This window comes from Eschrichtius robustus, chromosome 19 (genome assembly GCF_028021215.1).
Source record: "Eschrichtius robustus isolate mEscRob2 chromosome 19, mEscRob2.pri, whole genome shotgun sequence".
NCBI lineage: Eukaryota > Metazoa > Chordata > Mammalia > Artiodactyla > Eschrichtiidae > Eschrichtius > Eschrichtius robustus.
Window position 1 is genome coordinate 67,410,063 of NC_090842.1, and position 16,935 is coordinate 67,426,997.

The window sequence follows — 16,935 nt, forward strand, 5'->3', positions numbered from 1 at the left end:
TTTCAGAGTACAATTCAGTATTGATGACTATGGGCACTTTGATGTAGGGCAGGTCCCCAGAACTAATTCATCTTGCATAACTGAAACTTACACCATGGGTGATACATACAATAGAATCTTTTTTGTTTTTGTAACTTTAATGAGAACAGGGTTAAGCACATTTATTTACTTACTTATTTATTTAGGCTGCTCGGGGTCTTAGTTGCAACATGCGGGATCTTCGTTGCAGCATGTGGGATCTTTTTTTTTTTTTTTTTTTCTTTTTAGTTGTGGCATGTAGGATCTAGTTCCCTGACCAGGGATGGAACTTGGGCCCCCTGCATTGGGAGCGCAGAGTCTTACCCACTGGATCACCGGGGAAGTCCGTATAGAATCTTATTCAGCCTTAAAAAAGAAGGAAATCCTGCCGTTTGTGACAGCATGGATGAAGCTGGAGAACATTATCCTAAGTGAAGTAAGCCAGTCCCAGTAGGAAAATACTGCAGGATTCCAGTCTGTGAGGTACAGAAAAGACTCCAACTTTTAGAAGCAGAGACTAGAAAGGTGGTTACCAGGAGCTCAGGGTGGGGAGCGGAAGATGGGGAGTCATTGTTGCCCGTGTTTTCTTAATCAGCAGGAATCTGTTGCACCTCTGTCCTCTTGTAAGTGAAAGTGGGGTCTGGCTGCTCGCCGCTCAAAAGCCAATAAAGAGGCAAGGTTGGTGGAAAGGGAAGTTTGCTTTATTTTGGACGCTAGCAACTGCGGTGCGGGAATGCGGACTCCTGTCCGCAGCCTGACTCCCCCGTCCTTGACAATCAGGGGCCAAGAGCTTTTATAGATGGAGAGAGGGGGCTCCATGCAGAAACAGCACAGTCACCTCTGACAGTCATCTTGAAATTGGTCATCAGTGGTCTGGTCAGCTTCATTGATTGTTTTAAGTACAGTTAGTCTTCAGGTCCAGGGTCATTTTGTTTCCATTTCTTTGAAGCCAATTCTTGGAATTGTGGCAGCTTATGTCATGGCTACAGTCTGGTCATCATGTAGTTAACTTCTTCCTCCTGGTGGGCATTTCAGTATCTACAAGACAGCTCACAGGATATGGCTCAGAATATTACCTTATAGCCCTTAAGGAGGAACTAACGTCCTTGACTCTGCTTAAAGACTAAATGATTATTATGCAGTCTTGTTGGAGTGTTTTCCTTCGTTTCTGCATTTTTTCACTTCTCTGATTAAACTTATTCTTTGACTAAAGTTTTCCCACAGACAAAAGGCAGGCTGAGGACATGGGGGCCAAGGACCATAGGGTTCTGCTCTGTTTCACTCTCATTTGAAGCTTCCCACTTTCTACACCCAGGAGATTTGATAGGTCTTTGAGAAATTGCAGCTGAATTTCTCCCGTCCTGTATTTTCTCTCTTCAGGGTTTTTGAACCTGTTTTCACTGACCACTGCCCTGTAACCCTCTTTCCACCCTCCTTGCCTCAATCTGATGCATCCTTCAAGTCTCTTATAATTCCCTTTCCTAGGCTTGCTTGTTCTACACGGTATAATCTCATGGACCCTGTGGGATCTCGTCTTAACACTCAACACACATGATACCAATTACAGTTGATCTTCCTTATTCATGGATTCCATGCTTTTGAATTCACCTGATCACTAAAGTTTATTTGTAACTCCCCAAATCAGTGCTTGTGGTGCTTTCCAAAGTCATTCTTAGGCATGCACAGAAAGGTTGAAGAAATAATTTTTTTCCATTTTTTAAAAATTGAAGTATCGTTGATTTACAACGTTGTGTTAATTTCTGCTCTACAGCAAAGTGATTCAGTTATACATATATATGCTTTCTTTTTCATATTCTTTTCCATTATGGTTTATCACAGGATATTGAATATAGTTCCCTGTGCTACACAGTAGGACCTTGTATATAATAATCATTTCCATCAGCTAATCCCGAACTCCCAATCCAACCCTCCCCTTGCTTGTTCACTTCGTTATTGAGATGTGTGTTTAAATCTCCAATTAATCATTCTTTTAGTTCTATTTTTCACTTTATATATTTTGAAGCTATACTATTTGGTACATAAAATTTTAGACTTGCTGTATCTTCCTGCTGGACTGATTCTGTTATGAAGTGTGCTGTATTTAGTAACAATTTTGCCTTAAAATCTATTTTGGTAATGATACAGCTGTACCCATTTTTTTTCGTGTTAGGGTGTGCACGCTGCATTTTTCCCCATTAATTTATGTTAAATGTTTTATGCTCTTGTACTTGAAGTGTACCTTTTATTTTTGATCTAATTTGACATAGTCTTCTTTAGTGTTTAGCCCCCTTATGCTTATATAACTGTTGACACATTTGGAATTTAGTATATTTTCTTGTTTTCTATTGTTCCTTTTCTACCATTTTTTGAATAAACTAAATACTTTGTAATATCATTTTTCTTTAACTTAGTTACATTCTTTTATTCTTAGAGTGGTTGCCCCAGAGAGTTCAATATTCATCTTTCACCAGTAGTTGACCTGAGATTACATCCGGACTTTACAATCAATGCAAGAACCTTGAAACAGTTGTTTCATTTACTTTCCTTTCATCCTTTGCGTTATTGTTTTCATATTTTACTACGTATGTTATAAAGTCCAGAAGATGTTGTTGTCAAGGGTTAATATTCATTCACATTGATTCACACACCAGCTACCTCTGTGCTTCTTCTTTCCTTCTGTGCTGCTATACTTTCATCTAAAAAAGTTTTTAGACGGTTTTTAGTGGTATGTATGTCTGCTGGCAATAAATTCTGTTTTTAAAAGTTTAAAAATTTACGGCTTTATCGAGCCAAGATGGACAAATAAAAATTGTTCATGTCTAAGTTGTACAAAATGATTTTTAAAGCTATTCAACATTATTTAACACACATACACTTTGTGAAATGATCACTACAGTCAAGTTAATGAACATACCAATCACCTCACGTAGTTGACTTTGTGTGTGAGGAGAGCACTTAAGACTTACTCTTTGCAAATTCCAAGAATACAACAGAGTATTATTAACCATAGCCACCGAGGTGTGCATTCCATCCCTAGATATTATTCATTGTGTAATGGAAATGTGTACCCTTTGACTAACATCTCCCATTTCTTCCACCTCCCGGCGGCCGCTGGCTACTCAGCATTTGATTGGAAATCTATTTTTCCTTCATTTTTAAAGGATATTTTCACTGGACATAGAATCTAAGTGGCAGGGTGTTTTGTTCTTTACAGCATTGTGAAGATGTCATTTCATTTTCACTTTTAAAAAATAGAATTAGTAAACAAAACTGTGCGTGACTGGTTGTTTAGAGAATGAAATGAGGGTAACAATTCCTGGTATATAGGAAGTGCTTAGTATTGTTGATGTAAATAATAAACAATCTATAATAAGAGTAGAAGACTTTTTTTGGAGCCAAACTGAGGACTATAGCCTGGGAAACAGCCTCTCAGTAGCTGTGAGGGGACTCTCCAAAGAGGTAAAGGAGGGGCCAGGATATATGATTTTTTGTTGTTGTTGTTGGGAAATACATGCAGTCAAGCATACGTCTTTGTAAAAGATGACTGCTAATCACAAAGAAAGGCCTCTCAGGTTGATTTTAGTGTTTATCTCTATATGGGAAGATGCAAGAGTCTGGGGTCATTGAAATTCTTCCTTAGATATGCATTTCACTATGTAGGAGCCTGAAGGTGAAAGCACAGAAAGCTTCGTCCTGTTTTTCCCATCCTGAATTCCCTTCAGTGCACTGATGGTGGGCGACTGCAGGGGGTTGAGACTTAACCCTTCCTATAACTGGATGATGAGCCAGAGCCACACTTCATGGTTAAAGCAGATGTACGATGTACGTGTGACAGGCCCGAAGACAGGCTGTTGTAGCCAACGTCAAGTTCAAGCCAAATCATGTATCATCCAGAAGGACCTCCCCATACCTCACGACGTGAACATTTCTTCCATCAGTATCATTTTTCCTTCTCCTTAGAGCTGAGGTCCTCATGTCTGTCCAGTGCTTTTCTAGGCACTGGTGGTACAGCCTAGGACAGGCAAGGTCTGTGTTCAAAGCGACTTGACATTCACGTGGAAGAGAGAGAGGGAGAGAAATAAGCCACACAAACACAGGGAGCAGGAGGTGCTGTGAGGAGAAAACAGAACACGTGGCTAGATTAGACAGTCTTGAAGCAGGTGCAAGTCATGGTTCATGGTCTTAGCTGTCTATCTTCTACAGGTGCTATTCAATTTGTGGCTGTAAGCGTTCTTGAGTGAAGCTGGAAACCTTGCGTGTTGGGCCAGATGACTTCTTCTCTTAGCGTCTTTGTAGATGATGGCTCCAGTGATAAGCTGCTGTCTCACCTGATGGGCTTGGATCGGTATCAGCTGGAGGATTTCAAACTTTGCGTCCAGTCCCCACAGCTGCTGCCTGAGAACGTCCAGAAGATCTCCTGGGCAAACTTGAAAGCCATCAGTCCCACTAACCTGCTCTGTCTGTTGAAAGAACACTTATCAGTAAGGCAGGTATGGGACGTGACCCTCCGCATCTTTGAGCACATGAAGCTGACTTCGCTATGCGAGCAAATGAGAGCAGAGATGAATGGTGAGTGGGTCTGTGCGGGGGATAGCTTCCTGGTGCTCGTGGGAGCTGGGTGGTTGCTGTTGGAGTTTTACGGGGTCCTTCCAAATTGCTGGTCTCCCCCTAAGAAAGACTCTCCCTGACGGGAATGAAAGTTTAAAAGTATAAAGGCTGTGAAAGTTTGGAGCTCTAGCCTCGGAGGGGATGGTGATCAAAAGCAAGAAGAGGGAATTGAAACATGCATATTTAGTTCTGTTCCAAGGCTGCTTTTGAAAATGCAGATTTGTGCCAATGCAATTGTTGCATTAGGGGATGATTTGCTCACCACGGGAATTTCATGTTTGCTTATGCATGATTTTTTCCAAAGAGGTAAATGCAAAAAAACCCACAACGAAACTGTACCCGGCTGTAACATTCATTTATTTATTGTAATATTGTAGCATTTATTGTAGCATTGCAGTATTTATTGTACCAGTCATGTGTTTCACAGTTAGTTAGCAAGTATAAAACTGTGCTACCATTTTAATTGTTTGTCTTTTTAAAACGTATCACGGATCTCATTTTTCATCTGGTTTTTGCCCGCAACTTTACCTACTGCAGAGAGTTTTAGGAATGCATATGTCACTTTCTGGCAGACCTGGCTGCCTCTGAGACCTGTAGAAATTAATAACTTTTGCTGGTGCCTGTTACAAGCCAGGCACTAATCTTAATGCTTTCTGTGCATTGGTACTGACTTTTCACACTCTCATAAGAAGGGGGTTCTGTTATTCCTGTTTTACAGACAAGGAAACTGAGGCACAAAGCTCAAGTAAATTGCCCAAGGTCACAGAGGTGGGATGTGAAGCCAGGCAGTGGGTCTCCAAATCCTCTGTGCTTGACCATGTACTGCTTCTCTTGCCCTAGAATGAGAGCATGAGTTCAAGGAATGGGATGGGAGTTGGCAACATGAAGTCTTCCCCATCAGAGCTTTGGGCATTGGAGGTTCTGAGTCACAGGAATTCAGGCTTCGAGCATCTTCTGGGCAGGACGAGGGGATGGGGACTCGATTTCCCTGCATCTTCAGTTCCATCTTCCTCTCCTCCCCTCTCCCTATCATAAATCCCTTACATATGGTTGTCTGGAATAGGCAGATGTTGAACAGAGAGCTTGGGAATGGGATCTAGAATCCTTAAATCCCATTTGGCAATTCCAGAGAGAGACATTGGCACAGAGGAGAATTGACGTTAAAGAAGAACTTCCCTCCTGGCCACTGGTCCTAATTGGCAATGTCAATGCCCTGCTTGAAGCTGCATCACAGGAGCCCCTTTTCCCCAGTCCTTACCTGGTTCCCACCTGGCCTTCTAAAGGGGTGGGGCTTGCAGAAGGTACCTCCTAAGCAGGAGGAAGCCCTAGACCACACCCATCCCACAACAATGTGGGAGATGATATAAAGGGACCAGTGGACAGGTCAGGATAACTGATGCCCCCATCAGCTCCATCTTCTAGGAAACATGGCACAGTGAGAGTTTCTATACTTGAACGGTGCTGTGGCAGAGGGATTTGTGAGTGAGTCTGTGAATGCACATGTTTATAGGCACAAGTGTGCTGTCTTTTAGGGACTACGGGTTTAAGAGTTCAGGTTTTAAGAACAGAGCTGGATTCAAAGGCTGGTTCCACGTCACCAACTGTAACCCAGGACAAATTACGTACCACTGGGCCCCATTCTCTCTTATTGAAAACAGAGCTAGCTGCACCTAACTGAGTTTCTAGGGTGAAAACTTATAAGGCGTTGGGTGCAGTGTAGATTCTCAATCATTTGTTCATCTTTGGGACAGTTTTTCTCTTAACAGTATCACCTTCCCTGGTGGTTTCCAGATCCTACATCATCATTGAGAATGATGCCAGACAGGCAGTATCAGAACTGGGAGGGTCTTTACCATCTCACTGTACACACTCTCCACCCAACCAAGACTAGTTCATCAGATCTGGGAGAAGGGGTGGATCTTTAGTTCAACAGGCTTCCATAGATGGCCAAACGGAAGTGAGAACTGGGATTTTTTTTTAAGAAATTAGATTTAAATTCCAGGCTGTTCATTTGGAACAGCCCAGCTCTTTTTTTTTTTTTTTTTTGTACTTTCTGATTTTTTTTAATTTTAATTTTATTGGAGTATAGTTGATTTACAATGTTAGTTTCAGGTGTACAGCAAAGCGATTCAGTTATACATATACATATATTCATTCTTTTTTTAGATATTTTTCCCATATAGGTTATCATAGAATAGTGAGTAGATTTTCCTGTGCTATACAGTAGATCCTTGTTATCTATCTTGTGTGTATGTCAATCCAAAACTCCTCAATTTATCCCTCCTCCCCAATGTTCCCCCTTTTGGTAACCATAAGTTTGTTTTTGATAACTGTAAGTCTGTTTCTGTTGTGTGGATAAGTTCATTTGTACCATTTTTAAAAACATTAGATTCCACATATGAGTGGAATATATATGATATATGATATATGTTAATTTGATATTGATATTTGATATATGATATTTGTCTTTCTCCATCTGACTTACTTTACTTAGTATGGTAATCTCTAGTTGCATCCATGTTGCTGCAGATGGTATTACTTCATTCTTTTTTATGGCTGAGTAATATTCCATTGTTCATATGTACCACATCTTCTTTATTCCTCTGTTGATGGACACTTAGGTTGCTTCCATGTCCTGGCTATTGTAAATAGTGCTGCAATGAACACTGGGGTGCATGTATCTTTTTGGATTATGGTTTTCTCCAGATATATGCCCAGGAGTGGGATTGCTGGATCATATGGTGCATGGGGAGACACGGAAGGGGTCCTTTAGTTTGTGAGAATAGGACTTTCTGAGTGGTTATGTGAAACACATCAGGGGGCTGGGGTTAGACCAATTCTCGGTGCTTTTCTTCCATGGCATTTTATTTCCAAAATATTAGAGTGGCTTCCGTGTGCTGGCATTGCTGTGCACACTTGGGGTACATCAGTGAACAAACACAGGTTGGCTACCGGTCTCCTCCTCCGGTGTGGGGAGACAGGTAATGGATGTGATGAATAAGTACATTATAGGGTGTGCTAGAAGGTGACAAATGCAATGGAGAGTGGAGGGGAGGGCGGGCGGGGTCTGCCTAGGGTGTGTGCTGCAGGAATCAGGTGCAGTGTTAATCAGAATCATCAGGCACTACTGAGGCACTAAGATTTGAGCAGAGACTCGGAGGGGAGGGAGTGAGCCAAGTGGATATTGGGGTTGCGGGGAGAGCATTCCAGACAGGAGACTGGCTGGATCCAAGGCCCCCAGGCAGGGATGTGCTTTTAATGTGTGCTGTGGTCTTTGCAAAGTAGCATGTTTCCAGAGTAGCTGGGTTGATGAGGCTTGAAGATAACGATTTTCAGTCTCTTCAATTCCAAGTATGTCAGAGAAATGGTTGGTTCTACTAAGACCATCCATCATTATTAACTTGTTTTTCAGCCAGGGGAAATCTCACTACCCCATCATCACTGTTTTATTTCAGAGATGGCACAGGTATGGGGACCCCAAGATCCAAACCAAGAAGAACCAGAGATGCTGGAAGAAGAAACAGGTTTGCCTACTACTTTGTGATGATTACAGACAAATTGCTTGATGGAACATTCATTTTATGGGTTCCACATTTGCCACCTCCTTTGAAACTGTCTTCAATTTATAGTCTGCCAGAAACTTGACAATCTGTTCTTCCAGCTGCCTACTGAGGAATAGGTTACCATAAACTGGACATTTCCTCTGGGTCCCCTCCAAGGTCTGAGATACCAGTGTCTGTTTCTGGACTTTGTGTTGCATTAATAGTTATATGTATTCTTTACACAATTGTTAAAGGTTGCACTCTATTTACAGTTATTACAAACTATTGGCTATATTCCCCATGTTGTACACTACATTCTTGTAGCCTATCTCACACAGAATAGTTTGTACACCCCGGTCCCCCACCCTCTCTACTGCCCCTCCCTGCTTCCCTTTTGCCACTGGCAACCACTAGTTTGTTCTCTATAACTGTGAGTCTGCTGCTTTTTTGTTACTATCACTAGTTTGTTGCATTTTTTAGATGCCACATATAAGTGATATTGTATAGTATTTGTCTTTCTCTGTCTGACTTATTTCACTGAGCATAATACCCTCCAAGTCCATCCATGTTGCTACAGGGGCAAGATTTCTTTCTTTTTATGGCTAATAATCCATTGTGTATATGTACCACATCTTCCTTATCCATTCATCTGTTGATGGACACTTAAGTTGCTTCCATATTTTGGCTATTGTGAGTAATGCTGCGTAGCTGTATTTTTTTGTATTGGTGGCCCCATGGAGATTTTTCACATGGAGAAACTAATACCTACTGTGATGGAACAAGTTAAGTTGCATCAAAGAAATACATGCTGTACTTGTGTTTAATCCAAAAAGAATCACAGAAAATGCAAAACTTGCAATGAAAATCATTGATCCTTTGCCCAACCCTGGACTTCAGTTCTGTGGAATCAACCACAGCCTCTCTTGGCTGCCACTTTGGCTATTTATTTCTATGTTCATAAGTGATTAACGTATACTGCCATTTCTTAGGTTTTCAATCAATTATCTGCTGACTCATCATGGCAGGTAAGTATCTCCTCTCATTTATCCTCCAATAAAAGTATGATTTGGAGGACCAGGTATTGAGTGTCATGTGGATATAAGTCAATGCTGAGCCATGTAATTAATCAGGATTACATGCTATATTCATTTTCTAGGGCTGCTGTAATAAACTAACACAGACTGGGTGCTTAAATAATAGAAATTTATTTTCTAAGTGCTGGAGAGAAAATGTCCAAAACCAAGGGGTCAGCAGGGCTGTGCTTCCTCCAGAAGCCTGGGGAGAGAATCGGTCTTCCGTCTTTCCAGCTTCCTGTGGCTGCTGGCATTCCTGGGCTTGTGGGAGCATCACTTCAATTCCCACCTCTGGGGTCACGTGGCCTCCTCTTTTGTCTCGGAATTCTCTCTGCCTCTCTTTTATGGAAATACATCTGATTGCATTGGGCGCAATCCAGGATAAACTTCTCCTCTCAAGGTCCTTAATCACATCTTTTGTCACATAAGGTTCTGGGGATTCAGATGTGGATATATCTTTTGGGGGGGTCACTGTTGAGCCCACTACACATGCCTTTTTGGGGGAACCATTTTCTATCTTTAAAAATTATTTATTTATTTATTTTTGGCTGCGTTGGGTCTTCGTTGCTGTTCGTGGGCTCTGTCTAGTTGCGGTGAGCGGGGGCTACTCTTTGTTGCGGTGCGCGGGCTTCTCGTTGCAGTGGCTTCTCTTGTCGCGGAGCACAGGCTCTAGGCACACGGGCTTCTGTAGTTGTGGTGCGTGGACTCAGTAGTTTTGGCACTCGGGCGCTAGATCACAGGCTCAGTAGTTGTGGCACATGGGCTTAGTTGCTCTGTGGCATGTGGGATCTTCCCGGACCAGGGCTTGAACCCATGTCCCCTGCATTGGCAGGCGGATTCTTAACCACTGCGCCACCAGAGAAGCCCCCGTCTTCTATTTTTGTTTGAGGTAATAATTGCTTTGTTTTGGTTTAACTTTCTATGCAACTACCATTACATCATCCCAAAATTCTTTGGGAAGCATAACACCATCAAACATATCAAGGAATCAGTTGGCTCCCTTGTCATAATTTCTAGACAGTTTCCAGGAGCCCCATACCCTTCTCCATTCCATATCGGTTGCCACGTAGCTGCCATCCTGGGACTCCATTTAATCTTGAATTCCACTTTCTTTTTTCTTTTTAAATTGAAGTATAGTTGATGTACAATGTTGTGTTAGTTTCAGGTATACAGCACAGTGATTCACATATATATATCCATTCCTCTGTTGATGGACATTTAGGTTGCTTCCATGTCTTGGCTATCATAAATAATGCTTCAATGAACATTGGGGTGCACGTATCTTTTCAGATTATGGTCTTCTTCGGATATACGCCCAGGAATGGGCATATGGTAGCTCTATTTTGAGTTTTTTAAGGAACCTCCATACTGTTTTCCATAGTGGCTGCACCAATTGACATTCCCACCAACAGTGCAGGAGGGTTCCCTTTTCTCCACACCCTCTCCAGCATTTATTATTTTATAGATTTTATAGATTTATTATTTATAGATTTTTTGATGATGGCCATTCTGGCCGGTGTGAGGTGGTAGCTCATTGTAGTTTTGATTTGCATTTCTCTGATAATTAACAATGTTGAGTATCCTTTCATGTGCCTTTCGGCCATCTCTTTTGCCTCCCTTCCGTTTTAGCTCACAGAAGAAGATACAGAGAGAAGATGAGGATGAACATATTGGTTCTGTGGGACAACATTCCTTGGCCTGATGACCATATATATCTCCACAGCACGGTGGAGCAGGAACACAGATTGCTGAGGAGTCTACTGTGTCCTAACAGGGCTGGAGCCCAGCCACTGCCGATCGTACTGGAGGGCCTGGCGGGCGTTGGGAAGACCACCCTGGCGATGAAGGTCATGCTACACTGGGCAGAGGGCATACTCTTTCAGCACCAGTTCTCCTATGTTTTCTACATCAGCTGCCATAAAGTGGGAGAGATTGTGAACACCACCTTTGCTGGCCTGCTTTCCCGGGACTGGCCTGACTCTCAGGTCCCCATCGAAGAGTTCAGGAGTCATCCCGAGAGGCTCCTGTTTGTCATTGATGGCTTTGAAGAAATGACTGTGTCTTCCAACTTGTACGAAAGCCCGCCCTGTACAGACTGGTACCAGCAGCTCCCACTGGCCAGGATCTTACTCCACTTGTTGAAGAAGGAGTTGGTTCCCACAGCTACCTTACTGATAACGACCAGAGACTATGGTAATCGAGATCTTAAAAATTTGTTAGTGAATCCATGCTTTGTTGTCGTCTCAGGGTTCACAGAGGGAGACCGGGAGGAGTATTTCATCAAGTTCTTTGGTGACCTAGACAAAGCTAATAAAATCTTGAATCGGATAAGAAAAATGGAAACTCTATTTGATTCCTGCTCTGCCCCCCTGGTGTGCTGGACTGTGTGTTCCAGCCTGAAGTGGCAGACGGCAAGTAATCCTTCTTTCCGGCTGGCCACACAGACCACCACCAGCATCTATGCCTATTTTTTCTGCAGCTTGTTTGCCATGGCAGAGGTGAGCTTGTCAGATCAGAGCTTGCCAGAACAGTGGAGAGCCTTGTGCTGTCTGGCTGCAGAGGGGATGTGGTTCTCAAACTTCACATTTGCAAAAGAGGTCATGGAACAAGGGCATCTGGAAGCCTCTTTTATTGATTCTCTCTTGAGGTTGAATGTTCTTCGAAAGGTCAGTGACTGTGAAGAGTGCATTTCCTTCACTCACCAAGGTTTCCAGGCATTTTGGGGGGCCATGTTTTATGTGCTCTGGGGAACAAGAGGATCCCTTGGTGGTCCCCCAAAGCATCAAGAGATGAGGGTGCTCCTGAATGACGCCTTTGCCAACACAAACTTCTATTGGCATCAGATGGCTCTTTTTTTCTTCGGTCTTTTAAATACAGACCTAGCAAGAGAGCTAGAAGATACGTTACGCTGTGAAATGTCTCCCAGGGTAATGGACGAATTATTAGATTGGGCAGAAGGGTTGGAGAAGTATGATGCTGTCTCAGTCCACTTCGAATTCCTACAGTTTTTCCAGTGCTTGTGTGAGACTCAGGACGAAAATTTTATAAGGCAGATTTTGAATCACCTCCTTGAAGCTGATCTCGACCTTCATGGGTATCAGCACCTCCAGGTTTCTTCCTTTTGCCTAAAGCACTGTCAAAACTTACGTAAGCTGAGGCTCTCTGTCAGCGGTCCCATCCTTGAGATGAAATTGACTTCTGCCTCAGAAACTCTGGAGTGAGTAATGCAAAAACCATCCCTTCCCTAAGTTTCTCTCATCTTCACAGGCTCTGCCCAAGTTCTTGCATGAAAAACTGGGGGGTCTGTGGTTGTGTTATCAATGGTTATGATTGACCAAACATTCTAGATCAGCTCCAGTCTGTGAGAACGTTTTCCTTTAGGTGTCATGGAGGATTCCCTGGGTACTCAACTCATCTACTTAGAGGTAGATTTTATATCTCAGGCACTGCGTGTTGAAGGTTTATGTGCCAGGCATTGTACTATAACATCTACTTGTGTCAAACTGATGCCCATAATTTAGTGGAGGGGGATCTCTTATTGTTATTCAGAGATGAGAAACATGCAGAATAAAAGCACAGTTTTCTTAGTCAATGTGACTATTCAGTAGCCCAGCTCCCTTTCAGAGCTCCAGAACTTAAAATGCTGTATGCTTCTCCTTTGAGCATACATTGGAGCCAGGGTGGGACCGATGGTGTCAACAAAATCTTAAAAGCTTGTTCTGATGAGTTTGTCCCTTTGTCCTCCTGGAAGAAGAACCTTAAAAATACTTGAGCTACTTTTGGTTCTTCTCCTACGACCTTATCCCATCACTGACACTTCTGGCTTCTGAGCTGGAAGATAAGGAAACCTGACTGTTCTGCTACTTATTTCAGGTCCCGGGAATGCTTTCTAAATGCTTATCTTGAGACAGGAGCTGCTGTTCATGTTCTCAAATCCTTTCCTGTTTAACCCTCAAATCTATAAGAAGCACCAGTCCAATTTGGATTGAACAAGTTAAGATTTTGAGTAGACTAATTTCTTTGTGTTCACCCACATTGGAATATTAGTAAGACGCTTGGTTTGGGGGTCTGGGGTAATTAATGTCCAATACATATAGACTATCATTTGTCCTATACTGGAATCCCTAAAACTTAAATAGGGGACTTGATTTAGGTAGCATTCACTGTTGGGTCATGTGAGTAAGTGCCCTTACTATAAGTGATTTTCTAAGAATCATCCCATTTATTATGAGAATTAATGCCCAGACAACATCAGTCCTCACTTCATTCACGATCACCCTAAGACTTAAGGAAGTTTAAGACCTTCCCTAAAGTTCATAACAGATCTTCTGATGTTGGGTTATGTCTTACTTTTCTACAGCACAGCTTCTTACTGCTTTTTCTCCTCAGTGGTTTTAAACTCTGTATGTCAGTATTAACTGGGGTGTTAAACACATGAAAGCACAGGCGTGTATACACAACACACATACACACATACAAGTACACTTAAGGTTGGAAACAACTACTTTAACTAGTTACAATTCTGGACTTACGGAGTAGAACTTTATATCCTCCAGGTGCTTTCAGAATATAGTCTTTGTTTTACTTCCCTCATCTCATCTGAGATAAAAATATTTAATTTCTGACTGTATTGCTCTTTTATTCTTAACATTGAGAGCCTACTGCATCAGGGAAATTCTAAATAATTAGAATTCTAATAATTCTAAGATCTAAATATTTGCATGAATCTTCTTTAATCATCACAAAATCCTATGAGAGTAAATTTTACTAGGCACATTCTGGAGATAGAAAATTGGAGCACAGAGATTCAATACTAGGAGGCAGAGCTCTGAATCTGCTTTAAGTCTATTTAACTTTAAGTCTGAACTCTTAAGGAGTATACCTGTGGTCCGCCTCACTTATGTGGTTGCTTTCCTCCAAAAAGAATCGTTAAGGATTGTGGGAATAAAACATCTGGTGTTGTGCGAACTATGCTTTTTTGGTTACACATTTTCATATTCAGAACTCCAGTGAGTCTCTTTTGTTAAGGTCTTTTCTTGCCTCCTGTAGATCATATTCTGGGTGTTGGTTGAGTTTCATTTACTCTCATCAGCCTTCTCTCTCTCCCTCACAAAGGACAGGGGTTGGCGATTTCAGGAAACATCAGTGGGAGGATATTTGCTCTGTGTTTTGCAATGGGAACATGAGAGAGCTGGACCTGAGTAACAGCAAGCTTAATACTTCATCTATGAAGGAACTCTGTTATAAGCTGAGAAATCCAAGGTGCAAACTCCAAAAACTGACGTAAGTGTGAGACTCTCACGGTTTGAAGAATACAATAGGAGGATAACCCACTTTTTTTTTTTTTTTTTTGATGACAGCCGTGAGTGATCTATTGGCCAGAAAGTAAGCTAGGTGCGCAGGAGAATAAAATAAAGAGACTTACATTCATGAAGCTGTTACTTAGGCAAAGTAGATTGAAATTTTTTAAAATGGCCATCTTCTGCGGCAGTAGGTGGCAAGTTGGTCAGAAGGGATTTGACCATTCTAGAGCACATTGTTTTAGAGCCATTAACAACTCAATTATTGTCATGAATATGGCGTTAGAATTCAATTAGTATATTACATTCCCTTGTAAATGGCATCCTGTATTTCTGCTTGGTTTATTTGAAGCTGAACCTTTAATAGTTTAGGTATCACAACAGCAACTCAGATAGGGGCTTCTGGCATCACCTCTACAGAAAGTTGTATAGTGTGATTTTCTGAGAGGAAATACCCAGAAAACATAGAAGATGGGATATTTAGGGTACCATTGTGAAACTAAAAGTGATGATTCAAAAAAAATAAATAATTCATCTCATAATTTTAACTAAAAAAGGGCAGTCTATCTTGCACTAGAGATACATGTAGACAAACTACTTTTTCCTTGAGACATTTAAGGTGGACTGCTTTTTGAGCCAAATATGAAGGAATAGAAAATTTCTAGGGCATGGTAGGGGCAAAGTGTTTGAGAAGAGCTAAAGGTATGTGGAGTCCATGAGACGTGCTCTGTGTCTTAAGGAAAGGTAAATCATTTGTGGTACAGCATTTATTCATTCGATACGTATTTATTGAGCATCTGTTATCTGTTCTGAGGTTATAGCAGTGAACAGAACAGGTAATCCTTGCCTTCATGGAGCTTACATTGGGTTGGAGAAACAAACTTAAATAATCAGGATGGTATATGAGATGGTGACGTCTCCCAAAGCAGAAGGAAATCAGTTCAGCAACTCAGAAAGGGTGTGAAAGAGGGAAGCGTTGCACTTTTAGATAGGGGAGACCCCCTCTGCCTTCCCTATCTACCTGAAAGATATTTGAGTAAAGATCTATACATTGGATATGAAGCATAATTTGGGATTGAAACTTAGTGGTCCTATAGCATGCTACAAGTAGAAATGACAGATTCTCAAATCTCGCTCAAAGATAGGGAAGAATTAGCAGGTGGAGGTCGACCTTGAGGGAGAAGCCAGGGAAGAAATTAACTGATAAAGGACACAGCAAGTAGTACTTAGAGTGGAATTTGAGATGGAATTTGGTCAGATGTTCTGGAGTCTAGGACAACTAACTCTATCCTACTCTCCCTCCACCTTTCTCAAGGTCATGCCTCAAGGTCTAAAAATCAGGTGCAGGCACTGATTCAACAAGTTAAGAGCAGAAGAGTTGACAATGATGTTTGTCCTCAGACTTCTGTGTGTTGAGTGAACCGGATCAAATACACGGGCGGCAGGCTTAAACAGCCTTCGATGTCCTTTTCCTTTCTTTCTTTCTTTTTTTTCTTCTATTTTCATTCTATAACTTAGTTCTCAAGATAAGGAGAAACAAGTTCAAGAAGAAAACGAGAGAGTTGTTCTCACCAGTCCTCTCTGGGTTGGTGTGGGATGGGTGGTCGCCTCCCTAGAAGAGTGTCGGCAGCCCCAGGACATCTTACATTAGATCTGGGGAGGAGTGGGGAGAGGATGGATTCCTGACTTCGTACATCCAACTGAGCTTAGTGATCATATTTGAGATTGCCTTTTCAACATTTTAGTACCACGACTCAAATCAATTTTTGGACTCCTCTTATGTTTTTTTTAACATCTTTATTGGAGTATAATTGCTTTACAATGGTGTGTTAGTTTCTGCTTTATAACAAAGTGAATCAGTTATACATATGTTCCCATATCTCTCCCCTCTTGCATCTCCCTCCCTCCCACCCTCCCTCTCCCACCCCTCTATGTGGTCACAAAGCACCGAGCTGATCTCCCTGTGCTCCGTGGCTTCTTCCCACTAGCTATCTATTTTATGTTTGGAAATAAATTTATTTATTTATTTTATTTATTTTTGGCCACTTTGGGTCTTCGTTGCTGCACGCGGGCTTCCTCTAGTTGTGGTGAGCAGGGGCTACTCTTTGTTGCGGTGAGCAGGGGCTACTCTTTGTTGCGGTGTGCGGGCTTCTCATTGCGATGGCTTCTCTTGTTGCAGAGCACGGGCTCTAGAGCACAGGCTCAGTAGTTGTGGCTCACGGGCTCTAGAGCACGCGGGCTTCGGTAGTTGTGGCGCACGGGCTTAGTTGCTCCACGGCATGTGGGACCTTCCTGGACCAGAGCTCAAACCCGTGTCCCCTGCATTGGCAGGTGGATTCTTAACCACTGCGCCACTAGGGAAGTCCCTCCTCTTATGTCTTGTACATCATCCTT

The 16,935-nt window shown here is 42.1% G+C and overlaps 1 protein-coding gene across 1 annotated transcript in view; it reads left to right on the forward strand.

The window, feature by feature from the left end:
- Positions 1 to 301: 301 nt before the first annotated feature.
- The window catches only part of NLRP13 (NLR family pyrin domain containing 13), a 35,558-nt gene continuing 18,924 nt past the window's right edge, over positions 302 to 16,935 (forward strand). Inside the window, exons 1-5 of the mRNA XM_068527195.1 lie at positions 302 to 468; positions 4,262 to 4,587; positions 8,082 to 8,150; positions 10,871 to 12,458; positions 14,357 to 14,524. Of these exons, the coding sequence (XP_068383296.1) occupies positions 302 to 468; positions 4,262 to 4,587; positions 8,082 to 8,150; positions 10,871 to 12,458; positions 14,357 to 14,524 (2,318 nt within the window). The remainder of the gene's footprint in view (positions 469 to 4,261; positions 4,588 to 8,081; positions 8,151 to 10,870; positions 12,459 to 14,356; positions 14,525 to 16,935) is intronic.